The sequence below is a fragment of the Hesperophylax consimilis genome, chromosome 27, assembly GCF_061612785.1.
Source record: "Hesperophylax consimilis isolate HC1 chromosome 27, BYU_Hcon_1.0, whole genome shotgun sequence".
In the NCBI taxonomy this organism is placed as follows: Eukaryota; Metazoa; Arthropoda; class Insecta; order Trichoptera; family Limnephilidae; genus Hesperophylax; species Hesperophylax consimilis.
The window spans coordinates 23,077,890-23,101,991 of NC_142862.1; the positions used below are offsets into that span (position 1 = coordinate 23,077,890).

Here is a 24,102-nt window from a genome sequence, read left to right on the forward strand (position 1 = left end):
GAGCTCAAGACCGATAGGGAGAAGGAGCCTGGGAAGGCCAAGGTTAAGATGGAGCGACAACGTCCTCAAAGATTTGTCTGCCTTGGAGCTTCGAAACTGGAGAGAGCTGGCGCGGGACCGAGATGAGTGGAGGAAGACTCTTGAGGAGGTCAAGACCCACCAGGGGTCGTAGAGCCAAAAGTGATGATGATGATTGAGTAAATTATTATTATTTTTGTATTCTACTCAAGCGAAACGATAGGAAAACCTTCAATTTATCTAAAGCATATTTTTTTATATTCATAATGTACACTAATTCGTTATAAAGATTAATCAAAATAATGATTTAGCATTAAGCTTCGCCTTAAGGCTTCAGGGAGATACTTCATTTCTTTCGGGCGAGATCAACAAGCGGTTAAGAACGAAACCCGAAATGAATGAAATGATTTCGGGCGTAAATAGAGCCATTTTTTTTAAATTTTTCACAATTATTCAATTTTTTACAATCAATTTATCCACAATAACGGTAGTTTATCAGGTGTGTAAAATTTAAAACGCATTTATTAGTACGTTTAAGTCTAAAAGCAGCAACTTTTTAATGGAAATAAAAAACAGTGCGTAGGAAATAAATTATTTTATTCGAAGACATAAAAAGTTACAACATAAAATTAAGACATTATTATTCATAAGGAAGTAGTTTGAATAAATGGTTTCCATTAATTTGAAATATATGTAATATAAAAAGCAAGTATAAGTTTTTTAAATAATGGAGTACCTAAATATGAAAAAAAAAATACAATTTAAGGTACAAATTGAACATAAAAACAAGAAGAAAAATGGCAAAGAGTTTGTAACATTTTTTTAAATTACATAATATTAATACCACACAAAAGTCCCAACTGCTGCCGACTCTCTAGAGTGTTGCACCTTTAATTTGAGTATATTTTGAGTTTGAAGGTTATGGAGAGGGGAATGAGATGATAAAGAGGAAGATGTTAATGTTTCTATTCAGTTTTGGTCACCAAATACACCTAAAGCCGTTTAAAGCAATATTTAGTTTCTGAATGATGATCTTTTACCAGAGTGATATTGTGAGTCGATTAATACCACTCAGCTGTTAATATTAACAATATTATTATTATTTTTAAGAAAGACAAACATTCCCGGGTTACGAATAACCTGAAAATATTTAAAAATCTCCTACTACCACCACAATAAGCTGAAAATGTTGCTTGTGTTGTGGTGGAGGACTTAGTTAGTCGAGGAATTGAACTCACGTCATCTGGGTGGGACCCAAACGCGATGCCAACTCGGCCACTGACCGGTCAATAGACAAATATATTTAAAATTCAAAGATTTTTAAGTTTAAAATAAAATGGTAGTTAAATGGCCAGATGTAGAAATTACTAAATGTTATAAAATATGCATGATTTTAAATATTTTTGTTTAAAAAAATCCAAAACTTTTGTTAACAGCATTATTTCACTAGATTACTTTTATAAATAGCTTTTTTTTCGTTTTAATCTCATTTTCGTATTTATTTACAATATAATTAAACCACGGTTAGATAAATGTTGTGAGTCTCCGCTAAGTTCGGTTCTAGCCTTGGATAAGGACGCCATCTTTATCTTTGTAGAGGTCATCGTTGACACTGTACAAAGATGTCGCTTGTTCGCAGTTTACCTGGAAAAAGAAGAAAAATAACAATTAGTTTATAAATATTATAAACTATCATAAATAATTGAAATGAGGTTTTTGACTTGCATGAAGATATGTATTTTAATTACAAATAAAACTTTGCATAATAAATGAAGAACCCTTGAAATTTTTTTAAATTAAACATGAAAATTTAACAATAATTTAATACATATCAAAACAAAGAAATTAACTAAAAATTCATTTCTTCTTAGTGAATATTTGATTAACATTTAACCGATGTTTTTCACAAAAAAAATCGATATAAAAATTGAAACAGAACATTTGGTAACTGTTGGGAAGTAAGAGCTTCACAGATGCACTCATAGAGGGCAGTGCATAGAGCTTGCTTGGAAGTCAGATAGATGGCAGCTAGTAGTCAGTAGTCGCCAGGGCCAGCGAGAATGCTCCCAGATAAACTTACTGTTCTCAGATCTCAATTAGCCAGCTTCTAGTTAGGTCGACTATCGAGTCACCATTGTAATACGCGGAGTATTAATAAATCCCTGATTTATCACAAAGAACCATTTATTTATAATCTCCTTCCACGACGAGTTGGAGAACTGTTTGTGGGAACACAACAGTAACCAACACCTCTGCTATAATAGGTCACCCCAAGGGTTCGCTTAATTTGTGACTTAGCAGGAGCCAAGGTTCATAGGGGAGAGGTTTGAGGAAGAGCCTTTAACCTGTCCAGCTGGACTATCTCGACCCATCGCTTTGCATTGATGGATTCATACGTCCGTCACTCCTGAAAATGTTTTCCCCCAGATTTTAACCCGTCTCTCGCACCTTTTTTCTTTCCTAAAACATCCTCTCCTTCCTTTCCTTAACAAGACCCACCACACACCATCCCCAAAGATAGACATACAGGGTTTTCCAATAAGAGGTGTTATTTTGAATAGCCCGCTATTTCGGTAGATGTTACTTTTGAAGCTGTCATTTTTTGAGATTTGACAAGTAGAAACTACGCCATCAATAAAAATGGAACACTACACGCCTAAACAACCCATTGAAATTATTAAAATTCACTTGAGTTAATCAAATGCAAAATCATATTGAGTGATGAGGCCCATTTCCACCTCGGTGGCTTCGTCAACAAGCAAAATTGTCGCATCTTGGGCTCGGAAAACCCAAGAGTTGTTGTTAAAAAGCCTCTCTATCCTCAACGTGTGACTGTTTGGTGCGGTTTATGGTCCGGCGGAGTCATTGGACCTTACTTTTTCGAAAATGAGGCTGGAGATACAGTTACGGTGAATGGATCGCTATCGAGAGATGATTAATGATTTTTATGACTGAAATTGAATGGTATTGATTTGGACAACGTATAATTTCAACAAGACTGTGCTACGTGCTACAGAAGCAACAAAACCATTGATTTTTTACGATTGAATATCAAAATAACACCTCTTATTGGAAAACCCTGTAAATACAATATATAAAAAAAAAGTTCTGTCATACTCGTATGTTATCTGTTTAAATTATTGCTAGGATTTTTGTGAAAACACATTCAATTCAGATTCTTTTGAGATATCAGTCAATATTATTGTATATGTAAATGAATTTTTTCACATTCAGGCTAATTGCAAGTTGCTTCACATAATTTTCAAGTTCTGTGAAGGTCCTATTTAGGCTGGCCGCATACATACGTTTTCCGTATTCGATTTCCGAATTCGTTTTCCGTATTCGGAATTCCGTGAGACTAGCGCAAACGTTCGTTTTTCTTCATTCGGAATGTATAAACGTCAGAACCAGTGTTGCCAACAAGGGCGATACATCGCCATTTAGGCTACTCAGAGCGAGAATCGGCGCCGAAAAAATCTAAAAGGCGAAAAAATCTAATCTGGTCGCCAATTAAGCTACTTCAAAAACATCAATTTTAAATCCTCTAGCCACCCCCCCCCCCCATGAAATTTATTTTTCTGGGGACAAATTTTATTTTTTTGAAATTCTCTAGCCACCCCCCCCTCCTCGAAATTTTTATTTTCACGTAAAAACATCAATTTTAAACGTGTCCCACCTAACAGCAAATTCGGCTACTTTACGCTACCTTATGTATGAGAAACGGCGATATTAGGTCAAGATCCGTTGGCAACTCTGAATTGCTGAACAGAAATTTCCGAACGTTTGCGTCGGCTCAAACAAACTGTATGCAATAGCTGCGTTCCGCATGACGTCATTAGGTTTTTTCCATTCGGTTTCTCCGAACGCGCCGGCTCGCATTCGGAACGTGCGTAAGGAATTTGTTCCGTTCGGAACTAAAACGAACGTGTGCGGCAGTCAATGTATTTTCTACTGATTCCGTGCATTCGGATGTCCGAATACGGAAAACGTATGTATGCGGCCAGCATTAAGTTCAGTAATTATATCATTTTTGGCCACTCATAATTGAAATAATAAAAAAAAATCGAATAAAACTTTCACGGAACTTGAAAATTAACTTGAAAATTTTGATGAATTGCTCAATTTCTGTGAAACGCTTGCCTTTTAAATGTGGGCTACTTGCAAGGACTAATGATTATGTGAGAGTTCACAACTTAGTAGGGGTAAATATTAATTGATCGATTCACGACAATACTTTATAATATGAAACGCAGATTTAAAATCACAATAAAGACCGCTTTATCTCCCACTGAATTTGAGACTAATGCAAAGTGACATACGAGAGTAATGCGTTTGCATTGCGTCTCGGTTCAATTCCAATTTCAATCATCCAGTTCAATTTCTCGGCCCGACACAAGCAATATTTTCCGCTTCCTGTGGTGGTAGTAGGAAATTTTAAAATATTGTTAGGTTATTCGTAACCCGGAGATGTTTGTCTTTCTTTTAAAAAAAATTATAACATCTTATAATTAATAATACTTACGTTATAGAACCAGTCGCAGACCCTGTATGCCTGGTTAAAGACGGTGCCATTAGGACAGAGGAAGGAGTACTTATGTCCGGAGGGCACGCACCAGTGCCACACCTGAAATCAACAAAAATACACAATGATATGTTATTGCTTACAAATCATATTACTCACCAAAATCAACAGAAGACAAAGTTTGATTTGAGATTAGCAAACATCTGCAAATGAACGGGGCGTATGTCCTTTTGATAGTTTTACAATTTAAGTTTAAATTAAAGAATAACGTTTTTTTAATTTGGCTTTTTGAGATGATCATGTCAATAGAACAAACTCTTATATATCGTGTAGATTTTTTGTGATAAAATTTCATGTTTACTAAAGAATTTAAGATAAATTTTAGTTTCCCGATATGAACAGGGTATGTCACTATTAACTACTGATTAATCTGGCTTATTCTTGCATGTGAATGGAAGTCCTCAGAGTACCCAGTGGAGAATCGGGTAGGACAGGGGCCACTCTTTTCAACAGACTATGAATAGGACATGTCACCAAACTGGCACTGGGTGTTGGGGTCAGTATAGTATCCCGGTTGCTTGTCCTTGCTGGTTAAGGGGAATTGAATTGTAGGTCGAGTATGGTAGTTGTCAACATACTATGAACAGGGCGTGTCACCACTAACTAACCTGGCACTGGGTGTGAGAGTGAGCATTGTACTTATCAACGTAATTGTCAACAAACTATGAACAGGGCGTATCAACACTAACTAACTTGGTACTGGGTGTGAGAGTCAGCATTGTATTTATCAACATAATTGATAACATACTATGAACAGGGCATGTCACCACTAATTAACCTGGTACTGGATGTGAGAGTCAAAATTGTACTCATCAACGTAATTATCAACAAATTATGAATAGGGCATGTCACTATTAACTAACCTGGCACTGGGTGTCGGGGTCAGCGTAGTATCCGGGCTGCTTGTCCTTGCAAGTGAAGGGCAGTCCACGAGGTACTGAGTTGTAAGTCGGGTAGGGCAGAATTTCTCCTGGGCCACTGTTGTCAACCGAATTATCTTCTTGCGCCTGAAATATTAAATAATTAATGTGAATATTATGTGTTACTAGCAAGTAAAAATATTACTAGAAATACAACCGCAAAAAAATTAATAACGATTTTTGCCAGAGAATAATAATTTATCACCTAAAGATCGTGCCACCGACCGACCGCCGTCTTGTATAAGAGAGACAGCGTGAAAGAGGGACAACAATGTAAATATATTCATCATCAGTCTACATCTGAGATGGTACATTGTTTGTTCATTTTGTCAGAAAAAAGCTTTTTATTTATTAAATAGAAGATAAATATGTATGAGGTTAAACAAGGTTAAACCAAAAAATATGAAGATGTTGGTAAGAGATCGGAGTTTTATTTGGCCTCAAAACAAATTAGAAGGTAAAAGGGGGAGGAATATAGGAAAAGAATAGAGATCCTCCCAATATATATTTTAATTAATTGATGTTTTAATTTGTGATCGTACGCATTAATTTGCTAAAAATGTTCTGAAGGTAATAGATACATAACAGATAAGGTTATTGTTAACAAAATATCGACATTAATGTCGATATTTTGGAATTGTGCGTGTGTTATAACTGCGCACAAACGGTGAAAAATGAGTATTGCTAATTTATTAAAAATCTCTTAAAATTATTGCTTTCGTGATAAACTTTTAGTAAATTCCTAATATATTGGAACAGGTGTTCATGCACGTGCATTTGTATTGATAATATATAATGACGAAAATTGTAGGATTTTCATGAACACGTGTTCCGACATCGTCATAATATATCCTTATTTTACTAAAAGTTTATCAGAAAATCTGTTAATTCATTCGTCAAGGCCTGCAATAAGTTTTAAATCGGATTACCAATAATTTGAAAAGATTCTTAATAAATTCGCAATACTTATTTTGCTCCGTGCATATATGGAGAATAGGGAATTTTTTCTAATAATAATTTTTATACACTCACATGAAGAAAAAAAAGTGATAGTGAAGTGATAATTACAGCCAATTGAGAATTGTTCCGCCATCACAATATCAGAGTAAAATCTTACTAACAAAGGCAATTACATTCTCGTTAGGCCCTTCGTACACAGATATACTTACATGACTGTGATGCAATCACAAGTTGCCTACTGGTATGCTACTCTTTAAAGTTGATTTCCGTAGGCGACGCTACCCGAAGTATACTGAACTCAATCATGTTTTCACGCGCAGCCGTGGATTTAATACCATATGAAGTGACTTGAGCGATGAAGACAATATTTTTACTATAAGAAACGAAATAAGGAACTATATGAGAATGTTGTCAAGTAGGCAATTCTAACATTAATCCAAACCTTCTCCGTTAAATCCTTTCTTACGTACTCCGGTAAATTATAGTTATATACAAATAAATATGTTTTCTCTTACAGAATAAATTTAACATTCAAATCATGCTAGGACAAAATTTTCGTCGAACGAGTAAGCGAGACGTAGATACGAATACAATTCGCGTAGAGTGCTACCACTATTGTCAGTAGCGTGTAACTGACGTCAAACCCGTTGACGCGTCGCATTCTGTACGAACTAGCAAAATAGTTTAGCGGATACTCACGAGCGACGCGTGTGCTACTCGAACAAAACTCTAGTCACTTGTAAGTATCTCAAACACACCCACACACCTCAAAGTCCAGGACATCATATACCGATCTTACCGAAGGCCGCTTCTGTTTCAAGCTGACAGACGGCATTTTCCTCCTGGAATTGGTTTTCTGCGATTTACCATATTCCCACAGGCGAATTCGGAGGAATTCCCTACAATAAGGCGCAGCTGAATCACCCCCCCCGATCCCAACATAACACAAACAGACTTTTATGTAGAATATGGCCGCTGTCGGCTGCTTGTGATGCTGAAGAAAAGAATATGATGCTCCAAAACATGCAATTTTAGTAAGCTTTTTAGGTAATTTTTTTTCCCTACCCAGAAAACACAAGGCTATAATAGCCAGGTAACATTTAAAACACCCACATGAGGTAAAAATTGTGAGGCGCATATGACGCCGTTCTATTTGTATAAAAAAAACATTAACTTGAAATTCAGTAAATTTAAGTGATTCACCACCCCATGGAATATAAGAAACTAGAAAATCAAAAAAATGTAAGTATCTCCGTGTAGGAATGGCCTAAAGCGTACTTGAAGTGAAATAATGCGCTATACAAACGTTATGTGAAGAGGAAGCTACAAGCCAAAAATGTATATTCATGGTAAACCTTATATTATAGGTAATAGGTATTAAAATCGCTTGACAAACGGAATCTAGAAACGTTCGATTTCAAGCACAAAACTGGTTTTTACTTATTTTGTAAATAATTTCATGAGAAAGCAAAAAAGTTAATCAAGTGAAACTGTCACAGATAATCTTAGCTATAATACTGTATTTTTTTAAGTGGTTTCCTTTACGCGTTCATACATTTATATTAAAAAATATTTTTTGTAGTAGTTTGCATTTATATTTTTTTTTGAGTAATTTATTTTTTTATTTGTATTCTACTCAAGCGAAGCGATAGGAAAACCTTCAATTTAAGTAAAGCATTTTTTTGGTTTTCATAATGTATCCAATTCGTTATGAAGATTAAATCAAAATAGTGATTTGGCATTAAGCGCCTTAAATCATTACACTACCTTTTAACCTATTTTCCGAAAGGAATCAACCTGATCCACTAACTTAAAAGTAAAAATGATTAAAAATTTGATGTGTTTTGTTCTTAATCTGTGGCCATATCTCTATCATCATCAAATCATCTTATCTTCATTTCAAAAGCAAGAGATACAACTTCCGTTTAACATTTCAACTTTTGTTTCAACATATCATCATCTTGTTATACTATTAACCATTAATTTACCGTGGCAACATCGCCATATCTCTTCCATTGTAATGTCAAACTTATAACAAATTATTGTTTACAGTTTCTATGATGATAAGATCAAATTTCAATCTGTAGTATGTTATTACTTGTATTACAATGTGTAGTAGCTGCGTAAAATTATATTCGGGACTGTTATAGTATTATTTAGGTGTAGAGGATGAAGCTCACACAAGCTGAAATGCGAGAACTATCAAAGTAAGTTAAGGCGATGCCATACGTAGCAATGCAAAATCATGTGTTTTTGGTTTGAAAATTTGGTCACCTAGAAATGTTTCAGATGCTTTAATTAAATACTGCGAGTGGAATACATCTTGGCCTTTAAAACAATCGAGTATTTTTTAGATAAGTCTTTTTATAAGCCCAGAAAAAAATAATGTATAAGGCCCATGAAAACTGCTTTAACGTTCAAAATCTACTAATTACGAACCTATTTCCCGTTATGATTTTATTGTATAATGTGGCAAATTAAGTTATTGATAAAATGATCGAAAAAAATATAAATATTTATGCCTGAACATCCACAAAATAAAATAAAAGGCACTTTTTGGCCATGTTTTTTTCTTGCATAAATCAGAACAGGCGGATGGTGTTAAGCGTAAATTTAAACCTTATCGCCATCTACGTAAGGGTTGTTATTTATAGCGGCTCAATTTAAAATATTACACGACGTAGTGCATCGCCTTAACAAATAATAGTTAAATATTGTTTGAGAAAACTTCCTAAAAAAATATATTGCTTATTTTATCAAGAATCTCTTCAAATTATTCGTATTTCTGTTGAAAACGGGATCGTAGGACATTAACGAATAAATAGTTAGGTTTCCTGATAAACGTAAAATACCAATATTTTGTCACGATGTCCGAACACGAATTGATAAAAAACTAATGTTAATAAAACTTAGTGTTAAAAAAATGTGTGTGAAAAAAACACGTGTTCCGATATTATTACGAATTTACTGACGCTTGCAGTCGCATTTTTAAGAGGATTACCAATAATTTGAGAAGATTTTTAATAAATCAAAATTACTAATTTTTCTTTGTGAAATTTGTTTCTTTGAAAAATGAGTAGGTATTGCCAATTTATTAGGAATCTCTTCAAATGTAATATAATCGATTGGCAATCCGATTTAAAACGGGATTGCAGGCAGTTTTCTGATAAACTTTTAGTTAATTCTCAATATATCCCAAGACGTGTTCATGCACCTTGAAAATATACAATGACGAACTGCAAATATTATTATAATACCTACATACAATGAAATAAATCCAATGTTAATATTGTGATTTTTTCATGATCACGTGTTCCGATATTGTGATCATACATTCGTATTTTACTAAACGCTTACTAGGCAACCTATCGATTCATTCGTTGAGGGCCTGCAATCCCGTTTTTAACCGGATAACGAATAATTCAAACAGATTTAATAATGTTGAATTTGGCAGCCACCTCTGGTCTGGAGCCTCAAAATACCTGAAAAACCCCTTGACTCTGTTCAAAATGTACCGGTATTACAATGGAAGGTGCTCCGAGGATCTAGCGTCATTGATCCTTTCGGCTCCATAGTCGGGAAACACGCCAAATTGGAAAACATGAGAACGGGTCGTTTCTACGATTTGACGGCCTCTACGTTTCCTCCCTCCTACAACATGGGTTTCTTAAAGACCCATATTCACTCCTTTCTCTCCTCAAAAACACCCATACAGCATCTCCAAAGATGACATAGGTCCTGAGAGAAATTATTTTCCTCAGGGCCCCCTCCCAGGGTGTGGAGTTAATGTAACAAATAAAATTACCATATTAAATAATTATTATAAAATAACACATCCTTCAGTATTTTTTAACCATTGATAAACCACAATTGTCTAACATCAAAAGGTTAAAAATTCAATTATATTATTATTATTTGTTTGGCAATCTGGCAATTATCCGAGTAATAATATTGACCCACGCGTCTAATGAGGTTAATCTCCTAATTCTTCACGCTGTGCAGTATATTCATAAAAAAAACTCCATTACCCATTGCATAACGGATAAGAGTAAGAGATTAAATCACAATACAATTATACAGGCGTGTTTCAACAGGCGCTAATATGCCAATGGGAACAATGATATTCAAATATAATTAATAAAACCTTTTTGCAATAGTTTATTAGTCTTAATCTAATCCATATTTAACAGGGTTGTCAAATTAATTTTTAGAAAGTTTCGCTGTTTTTTTTAAATGTTTTTTACTTCGATGTTCACATCACTAGGTCCCTAGAAACATGCAATGACCCTACGCCAGCGTACGCTAGCTGACACAATTTTCGTTATAACTTACTTGTTTTTGGAAAATTATCTTTTTGTAAATTGATGTTATACGTCTAACCTACGCACTTTTCCAAGGATAGTTGCTTGTATTTAGAGAAATGTTTTTTTTCTCCCTTTGTTATAAAAGAACAAAACATTATAAGGTTTTATAATATTGTTCATCTACATAAGCGTTCTTTACAGTAAAGATAAGTCGTGTGAGGCTTTCGTGTAAGTAAATACCATTCAATGACTTTTGAAAATTGATATTTTGACATTTGAAATGCATCTATGGGACCCGCTTTTTCACAGATAAAATAAACATATTTGCAAGTGACAACGACAAGCTAGAATAATATTAAGATGTGTTATTTCCTTGCCAAACGAATACAATAATTTTAATTTGCTAGGAGCATATTAAAGCGAAGCTGAATGCCAAATCACTATTTTGATTAATCTTTATTACGAATTGGTGTAAATTATGAAAATCAAAAAATATGTTTTACTTAAATTGAAGTTTTTCCTATCGCTTCGCTTGAGTAGAATACAAATAAATAAATAAATACTCAATAAAAAATATAAATGTAAACTACTACAAAAAATATTTATTCAATAGAAATGTATGAACGCATAAAGGAAACAACTTTAAAAAAATACAGTTTTATGGCTAAGATTATCTGTGACAGTTTCACTTGATCAACTTTTTTTCTTTCTTATGAAATTGTTTACAAAATATGTAAAAACCAGTTTTTTTCTTGAAATCGAACGTTTTTAGACTCCGTTTGTCAAGCAATTTTAATGCCTATTACCTACGATATAAAGTATACCAAGAATATACACATTTTTGGCTTGTAGCTTCCTCTTAAGGTTCAAAATACTTAAGCTGGAAGCAAGTGCGGTGATTTTCTAAAAAATTCACGGTGGATATCTTGATACACAAAGGGTTACGATTATCAGTATGCAGCATTAACCGCGTTATGAATAACATGACAATATTGTCACCATTGTAAGTGGAAAATGTTGTTTTGCAATGATGAATGACTTAACTAGGAGAGGAATTGAACCCACGACGACTTTGTGCTTGATGCCCACGACCCGAAGCATTTGTCCTCTCAGCTACGAACCGCTCAACAAACATATCCAATCGATAATAATCGTTTACTGAACACTTGAACCAAACACTAATTTTATTTATGTCTCGTCAAGATGGATTAACAGAAGAATATGTATAAATGCGATTGAAGCAAAGATAGATTTTTGGCAGTTAGTTTTTTCCCGGAATGGATTTCTTTATCGTTTTTCTATTTTTATGAAGCGGATATTCAAAAAATAATTGTTAGTACCTACTTAATTAAAAAAAAGAGTTTATGGAAGGTAGGTATTCCAAAATGAATATGCCTGTTATATATTTTTTTAACTCTTGCATAGTTTTGAATATTCATGAAAAATGTCAGTAAAAGTGGGCAAAACACTATCATGTATACAACTGTTAACGAAGAGGGTACCTACCTACATAATTTTTTGAAATATTTTCATTTTACTCTTTATTTTATTTTAACTAACTAACTAGCCATAATTAAGTTTACTGAAGGGGTAGGCAGAGAGGACAGACCACCACACAACTCTGACTTGCTTTATTCACATTCTGTTATTCTGACTCTTGACATGGTATGATTCAAGTGTTTGATCCACTTGATCGTGGCATATCTTCGTCGAGCTTCTCCGACTTGATTTAAATTTGGATCTCATTAAATTTCCTCTAGGTACTTACCTAAAATACTTGAAAAATATTCTGTCGAATATCATAAATAATATTTTTACGAAGTGACAACCCTGTCCCTTAGTTTTAACTTTGAACTCGATCGAAATTTGAAAAAATAAAATTGCAATCTAATTTATGAAATAATTGAGAGATGTCGCCAGTATCCGTCCGTAGGTCACGTGATTCGACGTTTTCCCGCGCTCATTTGACGTTTTACCCAAGAAATTATAATCACAACAAAGATGGCGAAACCCATCGACATTTAGGCATTTTTCCGTAATTCAAGTATTGTAATCTTGGAATATAATTGGAAGCGTTGCAGGCTAATTTAGTTGAAGATCTTTTGAAATTGATATAAGGTTGGATATAATTGGTAAATAAGGTGGATTTGAAATAGGTTATTTTAAGAAAATTGCGAAATTGTCTGTAGTCTGTAAAAAGAATACATTTTTTGTACGTAGCGACTTTCAAAAATTATTTTCCGAACTTTGGAAATGAGATTCGTAAATTATTTTTTTCCTTTTTGTCATTGTCTATAATTTATATAATTAAGAGTGACTGTGGTGGGTGACATGAAATTTTGCACACTTAACGTTCAAAATAAGATTATTAGTGGAAATTAAATAAATACACATTTACTCATTTTAACAATCACTAACCGTCTAGACTAGTTTCGTAAGACTCATTTATATGTACGTATATATAAATGTACACATAACAAAGAAGTGAACAAGTCTGGAAGTCACACCGTGCGACAGCTACAGTGATGTAAACTTATCAATCTCGAATCTTTAAAAAATGACACCGACCTGTCAATCAGGTTCACGAAACCTAAAGAACGACAATGTAATATACAATTTTTGTAAACGCGACATTGACTAATCATACATAATAACGGTATATGGTCCCACGGCGCATTACTAACTATATTCACACGTCCGACCACAAATAATATTGTAACCTATTATTATTGTAATGTGTATTGACGCAACGGCGGCCATTTTGCCGGGAAAATTTTGAAAAAAAATATTACCTAATTAATGTGAACACGATGGTGTGACAAGTCATTTAACTTGTGTAATTAATAACACGTTTTTCATAACCTTAGAGGATCTGTGACACATTTTAAAAAACATTGAGGTGTAATACATGATTTTCCAATAAGAGGTGTTATTTTGAATAGCCCGCTATTTCGGTAGATGTTACTTTTGAAGATGACATTTTTTTACATTTGACAAGTAGAAACTACGCCATTAATAAAAATTGAACGATACACGCTTCAACAACGCATTGAAATTATTAAAATTCACTTGAGTGAATCAAATGCAAATCATCTTGAGTGATGAGGCCCATTTCCACCTCGGTGGCTTCGTCAATAAGCGAAATTGTCGCATCTGGGGTTCGGAAAACCCAAGAGTTATTGTTGAAAAGCCTCTTTATCCTCAAAGTGCGACTGTTTGGTGCGGTTTATGGTCCGCCGGAGTCATTGGACCTTACTTTTTCGAAAATGAGGCTGGAGCAACAGTTACGGTGAATGGATTGCGCTATCGAGAGATCATTAATGATTTTTTATAGCCGGAATTGGATTGTATTGATCTGAACAACGTTTACTTTCAACAAGACGGCGTTACGTGCCACACAAGCAACGAACCATTGATCTTTTACGATTGAATATCAAAATAACACCTCTTATTGGAAAACCCTGTAGTATGAACTTTGCGGAACATTCACATTTTTGAACTACGCGTACGGAGAAAACATTGTAAATTTATTAAGAATTTCTTCATTTTATCGTATTCCTGTTGAAAAAACTGATGTATTATATTTAGACGAGACGTGAAGCGAAAAAATGGGTTCCGCTTTTTTACAGCTACAGCTTTTTTAAGCTACCGAATCCAGACTACGCGCATCGCTTATCGCGTTCTAATAGTGCAACAAGTTCCGACGATATATTAGTACGCAGTAGCAACTCTAATGGTAGCTTTTTGGTTTAAAACGGGATTGTAGGCCATTAACTAATGAATTGATAGGTATCCTGATAAATATTAAGTAAAATACCAATGTTTTGTCACGTTATTCGAACACCTATTCATAAATATTTTTGCGTTTTGTCATGGTATATTATTAAGACAAACGCAGGTGTATGAACACATTTTCCGATATTATTCGAAATTTACTTTATCAGTTGGGCTTGCAGTCTCGTTATTAACAGGATTACCAATAATTTGAAGAGATTTTTAATAAATCGGCATTACTAATTTTTCTCCGTGCGGTACATTTGACCATGTGAACTTCGAGAAACATCCATAATATGTTAACTTCGCGTAACATTTATCTTTATGAACTTCGCGGATCATTCAACTACATATTTGTACTTTGCGGAACATCCATATTTATGAACTTCGCGGAATATCCAACTACATATTTGTACTTTCCGAAACATCAATATTTTTTTAACTTCACGGAACATTCAACTACATATTTGTACTTTCCGGAACATCAATATTTTTGAATTTCACGGAACATTCAACTACATATTTGTGCTTTCCTGAACATCAATATTTTTGAACTTCACGGAACATTCAACTACATATTTGCACTTTGCGGAACATCCATATTTTTGAATTTTGCTGAAAAAAGTTCTACGTGAAATGCGCTGGACATTCACATTTTGAAGAATAGCATCTTAATCAAAATATTTTCCCAGAAGCCATTGCGCCACAGGCAAATTTTTCGTTATTTCTCTGTGGAAACTAGACATTTTAAATAATTTGTCAATCTTCCTTTTTTTAATTTCATCCACAATATAATTCTTTCTTAGTGCAGGACTACATAACAGACTTTTATTTTTTTATGTTAGTACCGAACAAGAGTTCCAACTGCTCCCAACCATCTGGAGCCAGTGAGACTATGGCATCTCCGATTATGGTGAAATGTGTTGCTGAAGGCAGTGGGGTGGGGAAGGATACGAGAAATAGGAGGGAGGTGAGGTGATTACCTGGCTATTTAGATCAGGTCTGAATGGTGATCTGAAAGTATATACCTCTCTGGAACGTGCAGCAAATATGACATAGGTATATAATTTTTAAATACATGTATTTGACAATAAAAACATATAAATTTGTTTTTGACCACTATTGTTTTATTTTCACTCTACCGGTTTCGGAAGAACCCTTCCTTTGTCAGGAGAATATTAAAAACTGATCTACTACACAAAATATTGACATATATATACAAAAATTACTTGTATTAATTATAAAAAGTATTTGAATTTCACTTTTGTTTTCGTCAATGAATTAATACAAATCTTAGCTGCATCCGATCAAGCTGAAACACGGAGTGTAGCCTCGTTGTCGATGACAGTGCAGATGGAGCTGCTTTTCAAAAAGCATTTTTCTACCTTTCACAGGTGACATTTATATAAAATAAGTACATAAAAACACACGCGTATTCGAATGCAACGTTGCGTTGTGTCAACATTTCAAAGCAATCAAGCTGAAATGAAATTGTCAACATTTGAAATTGTCAACATTTCATTTCAAATGAAGATCTTTCGAAGATTTAAGATTTTCAACAAACGAACATTTACATTGTTATTTATATAATATTCAATATATAGAAGATAGATAGACAAATTTACGTAACAGCTATTTCGACTTTCGTATAGTTTTATTATATTATTATTTCGTATAGTTTTATAGTTTTACTAAAAAAAACTGATTAATCTTTCCTTAGCATCCTTTAGTATTTTCAACGGTTCCATGATTTTTTAAAATTTTTTAAATTTTTTTTTTTATATTAACTCCACACAGGAGGCCCTGAAGAAAATAATTTCCCTCAGGGCCTATGTCATCTTTGGGGATGCTGTGTGGAGGGTCTTTTTGTGGAGAAGGAGTGAACATGGGTCTTGAAGAGTCCCATGTTGTAGGAGGGAGGAAACACAGAGGCCGGCAGTTCGTTCCACAGCCGAGCTGTTGAACTTAAGAAAGAATCGTAGAAGCGACCCGTTCTCATGTGACAAATGTCAACCGTGTACAAATGTTGGGCACGCGTTTGGCGTGTATCCCGACTACGCACCGGTGCCGAAGGGATCAATGACGCTAGTTCCTCAGAGCATCTTCCATTGTAATACCGATAGAACAAGGACAGCATACCTATCTGACGCCTGTGCTCTAAAGATTGCATGATAACTCAACACAGTGACAATTCAACACACCTTTCAAAAGTGATATAAAGTCATTAGAAACAATGAAAAAAAAAAATTAAACCTAACTTAACCTAACCTACTTAACCCAGTTAATAAAGTTTTTGTTTTATCACTTTCAATGACTTTAATAACATTTTAAAGATGTGATGAATTGTGATGATTTATCCGGTCACCATTTTCAACATAAACAATGTGCTTCTATTTTGAAACATCATGAAAATAATTATTAATGTATACATTGTTTTAGAGTAAATTGATTACAAAACTCGCAAAGCTGTTACAAATAACAATTCATTGTTATATTTGTCGCAATTTTCAACATTTTTCCCGACATGATTAATAATTTTCTCGCGGCTTGGTTGCGTGGTAAAAACTTTGGACTGGCTGCGCTTTGAGGCAGAGGTCACGGACTCGACGCCCTAACCAGTGAGATCAGTTTTATTTGTATTTGTGATGAAAATATTGTTACTAAGATGGATTTCACATGATTTTCTGAAGGCTTTGTTTTAGTTTTTGGACTCATGTTAGGTTTAAGTAGGAGTTTTTGAACTTTAAAGCATTTTTTTGTAGGCTGATACATTATTTTTTTCTGAGCTAATAAAAAAACTTCAAAGGCCAAAATATGTTTTACACGTGGTATTTAAATAGACCATCAAAAATTAAATTTTTAAAATCAAAAACAGATGGTTTTGCATTTCATTTGTCTATTTTTTGACGCTCGTAGTAGAATTGACATTGCAAACTAATAATAGTTTGTCTAGATTGTACTTGAAGAAAAATAAACCTGTTAAAAAAGTGACAGCATGCCGATTTCGTGTTAAAATATTAATCATTCAGAATATATCGAGAACACGTGTTCTTTTCCTAAAAATATCATGACGGAATGCGACAAAATCAGTATGTCATTATCAATATCAATATTTGAGTGAACACATTAGGAACACTGTCAATTTATTCTTTAAAGACCTGCAGTCGCGTTTTTAACAGGAAAACGAATAATTTGACCAGATTTTTAATAAATTAATTATATCCGTAAGTTTACTCCGTGTACTGTGCAAAATTCGTGTCGTCAGAGGTCACCGTTTGAGATTTCTTTCTGGGTTCGTGTTATGCGGTACAACATAATTAATGCCAGATGCTGTGATTCTATTACACCTCCAATGATAAATTAGAATGGGAGAATTTATGGGTTGGTGTCTCAATGTGTTTTTTTTTCAAATAACTTCTGATAATAACAATAACTAATGAAACAAAGACATTTGTCATTATTATTTGTCCGTCCGTATTTGGATGTGAAATTTGCTCATCAATAGAGTCATAATATTATTCTATTGATGATTACGAAATAATTGACAAAGAAATATGACAAAGGTTTTATTATTTCACATTGAAAGTGACTTATGCCAGTGTATATTATATTAATAATTATTTTGGAGGCTGGTATTCGTGCTGTCGCCGCGAAACCATTCATTTTGCTCGTTACGTTTGGTGAAATAGCAGGGGTGTCCGGGTTATGGTAAGGTTTGTTCAGCTCTTGGTGGCGGGTGCGTCTGCCCACTAGCTGCGAGCGTATATCGATTGAGAAATATAGACCTTTTGACCTCTCCAGCCGGCTCTCTCGACCCAATACCAAAGAAATAATATATCTATTTTATTTATAGATTTTTTTTATTATAGTTTGACTGAGGATTGAACCTTTCTCCCAAGAGACTGGAATCAACCGCGCTAACAACTGAACCAAATCTCGACTGAGTAAGACTTACATTTATTACGATCAAAGATGGAATTCGTGAGGCTATCCAGGATATAAGGCAGCCACTTTGCGATTTGGTTATGGAAAATTTCATGAAAAGGATATGGTCCTGTAGGCGTGGTCGTGGTGGTCATTTGACTGATTTTATTTTTCACTATTAAGGGCATACCTTTCTCTTTATAATGAAATAAACATTCGAACCTTTATATTAAATAATTGCATTTTTCTTTGAATATCAAAATAACACCTCTTATTGGAAAACCCTGTGGATGTATTCTAAAGAAAGATAATTGCATATGATCACACAATGTGTTGATAATTATCCAGTCAGCTACTAAATTGAAAAGAAATATTACATAAAATAATGACAATTTACTTACCGAAACAAAGTTTCTGATGGAGACGACAGCCACTATCGCCAGGAGTATGATGCATCTGTTGTTGCACATCCTCAGCTTGCGTGCAATGCTTTTCACGTCCATTTCGATCAATATTTGTAGAAAAATGACTATTTTTTATCGAAGACCTTTTTAGAGGAAAAAAAAACTTAATGTTGAGGTTTTTACAGAAAAATTACATTGGTCGCCTAGCGTGCACATGTGTTAAGGCCCCGTAGTAAGCGTTAAAAGATGGTTTGAAAGGGAGATGTGTAAATACGAATGTTAAAAATAGTTATTAAAACACTATGCGTTTGAAATAGAGCAAAAATCTCTCTACAAATACTTATGTTGCATTTAAGGCGAAGCTTAATGCCAAATCACTATTTTGATTAATCTTTATAACGAATTGGTGAACATTATGAATACCAAAAAATATGCTTGAGATAAATTAAAGGTTTTTCTATTGCTTCGTTTGAGTAGAATACAAATAAAAAAGTAAGTTACTCAATAAAAAATTTAAATGCAAACTACTAACATTTTTTTTCCATAAAGTTTGAAAGCGTAAAGGAAACAACTTTTAAAAAATACAGTATTATAGCCAAGATTATCTGTGACAGTTTCACTTGATTAACTTTTTTGCTTTCTTATAAAATTATTTACAAAATAAATAAAAACCAGTTTTTCGCTTGAAATCGAACGTTTCTAGATTCCTTTTGTCAAACGATTTTAATGCCTATTACCTACGATATAAAGTATACCAAGAATATACACATTTTTGGCTTGTAGCTTCCTCTTAAAGATAAACTGTGAATTTTTTCATGCCTATAACATATCAAATAACAGAACATAACGTCTTTTTAATAACTTTTGGAGCTTAATTTGCATTTTTTTCTATCGAGGAAATTTCATATTGGTATCGTTTCTGCTTTACACATGTTTAGGTGTTCAAAAATATATATTTTCAATTTTGTAACTTAAAATTTTAAGGTGTTAAAAAGCTTAACATGTTATAAATCGGTAGAAATAGTTAATTACGTGTTTTGAAAAGCATTTGCTTTACAAAACACGTAATTAACTATTTCCAATTTCTACCGATTTATAACATGTTAAGCTTTTTATTTACTATTTACAAAGTCAGTAACCTTGATAAATATCAAGGTTACTGACTTTGTAAATAGACGTTTCGTGGGAAAATTACATTACTTATTTCATCTAGAATGGATTGAAAGTTGAATTTCACATTTATTTTGTTGCTTTAGTTTTTCCAATTAACCTGGAGTATTCTTATAAATTAATTTTTCATATTGCACTTAACACATGTGTGCGCTAGGCCATCGATAAGCAGTGTTGTCATCCAATTTCAGTAAAAACGGGTTTACAACTAGTAACTCTGTAGACAGTAGACCTCGCGTCTAATAATGCATGATTCTAATTTTCTCTAATTTAATTATAAATCAATACCATGAAACATAATTTAACGTTTTTTGCATTCAAATAAGTAATTATACAACTTTTTCAAAGCAATTTCACCATCTCAATGACAATTCCCTTTTCGTTTTTCTTCGGTAGGTAGATACCATTATATTGAAAAAAATCATATAAGATTCAAATAAATACAACGATTTCACATTTGAAAAAAGAATCCTTACTCAACGATAGTCAAAGTTAGCCATCTATTCAAAGTTAGCCATCTAGTCAAAGTTAGCCATCTTTTCAAAGTTAGCCATCTAGTGAAAGTTAGCCATCTATTCAAAGTTAGCCATTTAGTCAAAGTTATCCATCTAGTTAACGTTAGCCATCTATTCAAAGTTAGCCATCTAGTCAAAGTTAGCCATCTAATCAAATTTAGCCATTTAGTCAAAGATAATGTTGTGCTTCCTTGAGTAATAAAGTGGATGCAGCAAATTTTTTAAAACGGAAACGGAACGCACAAACAAATTAACAGACAGACGAAATATTATTACAATAATATATAGTACCTAGTTATTATATATGCTACTTACTACAAATACTATACAAAGGTGTTAATCATCACGTAGTCATCATGTATTCGGATAACTAAAGCAATACTAGAAACGATTTATGTGTCAATTATACAGAGGTAGTTAAAAAATGTATAAAGCTTCCAATGATAAAAATTCTAAAACTGTAACCTTTTAATTTCTACGAAATACATACCAAAATGACAGTAAAAGGTGTCATTTGAAAATCAGTGAAGCCATTTTTAACGAACCTAAAATTCCTATACGTATTTCATATGGAACTTAAAAGTGTACCTACAGCCGAACAACTTTTTTCCCTGGAAACATTTTCCTAACTGGCCGTATACAATTAAAAGTTAAATCACGTAGTATTTCTTGCATTAGCAGACAACGAAGTGAGTTGAAACCCAAGAATAAGCTAAATTTTCTACCCTATTCTTTTCTCCAAAAGGTTTTTTTTTTAAAACAAAAAAGAAAAACAAAAATTTCCGGGTTATGAATAACCTGACAATATTTGAAAATCTCCTAATACCACCAGGACTTAGCCAGCCGAGGAATTGAAAACACTATGCCTGGGTGGGACCCAAAAACGATGTCAGTTCAGCCGCCGACTGGTCATTATATTACCAAGACTGACAAGCAAAGATGTACTTAAGACGTGGGTCTCTGTTTTTTTTATATTTTATTTTCAATAAAGGTTTTGTAAAAACCCTAAGTAACCCGCTGGGATGACAGCACTGCCTGCTTTTATAATTATCCCTATGAAAACCTTTTCAATGCTAAATGGCTAAGATTAAAAAAATGATTAATTTGATCTCATGACCATAGATTCCAAAACTGAGTTAATTCATTCGACGTCAACTGAACCGAACTATCCACAGTTACTTCTTGACTAGCTATCAAGCAATTTCCCGACAGTAGTAAACAGAGAAGATGTTATACTACACAATCTCATCTTGGCGTACGTTTCTTTATTAACATTCATACACAATCTTAATTATCTATCGAAATATAGGTCATGTCGCGTAGTCACTTCATCCATTCAATTATACCTCATGTAACATCTCTCAGGGGTCCAAAATATCATCCCAATCTTGTCCATTATTTTTACATTGACCTTGCATTCTTTTCAAATCTTCTTATTTGTAAATTTTCCTTATTAGTAAAGTCAGTTCGGTCATCAATAATCATAATTATTTTTATTATTAAGACAGAATGAACAAATAATATATCATTATCATTTGGTCGAACATTGTTTGGTAATAGATTTGTTTGTTTGTATGAAGGTCATTATTTGTTATCATTAAAGTATTTATATTAGGTCAATTGAAGACTCAGCTATTAGGGTCATCTCAACAAACAATGCTATAACTATAAGGTTCGTAGGTCACTCTGTCACGGTCAGTCCCGAAAATAGAGATTTACTAATTTGGCAGAAACAAAGGCGAACAAAAGATGCATAGATAAGCGAGGAAAAAAAACAGATAAAGAAATTTCGTTTAAACTATACACCATACGAAAGAAGAAGAAGATTTAAACTATACAAAACCATCAGACATGACTTAGAGAGTTTTTTGTAGGAAATGTATATTTTTAAATTACAGTATTTTCAAGAAAAAAACGTTAAGTTAGTAAAAATAGTTTGTTCGAACTTTTCCACACTTTATATAACAAATTATATGATTTAGGAAAATGAGCTAATCATTTAATCGAAGCGCATAAACTCACTCAAAATTAAAGTTTAAAACAACGTTATAAAAAAAGTTTAAAATGTGTTTCAATAAAAAAATAAATCTTTTCTTTTTCCGAAAAATTGTATAAGGATTTTTCCGGGATGAATCGTAAATCACCCCACGAAGTTAAACTGTATTAGAATTTTTTCAGGGTGAATCATGAATTACCCCACAAAGTTAAATTATATTAGGATTTTTTCTGGGTGAATCATGAAGCCCCCACGAAGCTAAATTGTATAATCCCTCCGTACACATAAGTTATTCTCAATTATGAGGTATTAATTAATATTAAGGAACGTGTATTGCATATTTACCCTTAGTTAAGACAAATTAGTTAATTTTATATAAAAATATGTTTACAATATAATACATTCCGTATGTATAAAGTAAATAATAAAAACATATGTTACACTCACAGAAAAAAATATTGTTTCTTTAAGAATGATTAATTACAGCACGATGTTATCTTGTATTAGAATATTTTCTGGATGAATCATGAATCACCCCACGAAGTTAAATATTTGTATTAGGATTTTCTCTGGATGAATCGTGAATCACCCCACAAAAATCACAAGAATCACTACTCGAATTACGCGGTATGAAAGTAATACATATTTTCTATAATAGTGGGATAACAGTCTGAATATTTTGTGGCTAATGAAAGAACGTGTTTAACTCAAAGAAGTGATAGATAATAAAGTGATATATAAATACATTATATTTATTTGGTTTTATTATACATTTATCATCTGTCTGTTTTTAGTTGTCCTTTGCAAAAACGGTCAGTAAAAAGAGGTCAATAAGGAAATTTGTCACCCAGAGATGTTGTCATCGGAAGAATCCTTATTTGGAACATTTCTGAAAATCTTGTTCAAGTTTCGTCAGTAGTTTGGTAGAAGAAACTAGTCAGTCGAAAAGTCTGTAGTATTATATGTAATATAGTCCAAAACCTCACGCACCCAGATGACAGAAAAAAATCACAAAATCACATTAACTAATTTAATCTACGATTTTCATTTAAAAATTCACAGCTATCCATAAAATTTGAGTAATTTTAATGACTTAATTCACTTTGTGTGCAAAATTAAAATTAACACTCTTGTAAGAAGTAGAAAATTATGATGGTATTGTATTAACCTGTGTCTATTACTTTTGTAAGTTATTTGTAATCGAAGTTAAGGATAACTGGAGTATCTTATTTAGTTAACTTCACAGTGTTAAGGATGAGGTAGTTATGAAGGACTGATACGTAAACGCTAACTGAGATGTGTGCTATTTTTTCTCGGCGTTTTATGCTGTTTGAGAAGAGAAGGGGTAAAATTTGAGGAAGAGGGCAGAATTAGGGACTGATTTGTGTAGGTTAAATTTAATAATATGAAAGTCATTGTACGGATTACTTATTCTGATTCTTTTACTCTCAGTAAATATTTACAACTTTTACAGATATTTTTTTGTGAATAATGCTTAATAGTTCCAACTGCTCCCAACCACCTGGAGCCAGTGA

At 33.3% G+C, this 24,102-nt stretch overlaps 1 protein-coding gene across 2 annotated transcripts; it reads right to left on the bottom strand.

The window, feature by feature from the left end:
- Positions 1 to 598: 598 nt before the first annotated feature.
- LOC149410788 (U-scoloptoxin(01)-Er1a) lies at positions 599 to 23,859 on the bottom strand. 2 transcript variants are annotated; one of them, XM_089648443.1, is made up of 5 exons: positions 23,736 to 23,859; positions 18,884 to 19,029; positions 5,464 to 5,607; positions 4,541 to 4,642; positions 599 to 1,662 (listed from the first exon to the last, which is right to left on the bottom strand). In XM_089648443.1, exons 2-5 carry the CDS (start codon positions 18,983 to 18,985, stop codon positions 1,579 to 1,581), a joined length of 432 nt encoding a protein of 143 aa, XP_089504569.1. In that variant the 5' UTR covers positions 18,986 to 19,029; positions 23,736 to 23,859; the 3' UTR covers positions 599 to 1,578. The 2 variants fall into 2 exon arrangements, with proteins under 2 accessions (XP_089504569.1, XP_089504570.1); XM_089648444.1 differs by having other exon boundaries at positions 23,749 to 23,836.
- Positions 23,860 to 24,102: the final 243 nt, after the last annotated feature.

Coding starts and splice junctions, on each gene's coding strand:
- LOC149410788 (XM_089648443.1), bottom strand. CDS start 18,985: ATGGACGTGAAAAGCATTGCACGCAAGCTGAGGATGTGCAACAACAGA. Junction 5,608..18,883: donor CCATCAGAAACTTTGTTTCG/GTAAGTAAATTG, acceptor TTAATATTTCAG/GCGCAAGAAGATAATTCGGT. Junction 4,643..5,463: donor ACCCCGACACCCAGTGCCAG/GTTAGTTAATAG, acceptor TGTTGATTTCAG/GTGTGGCACTGGTGCGTGCC.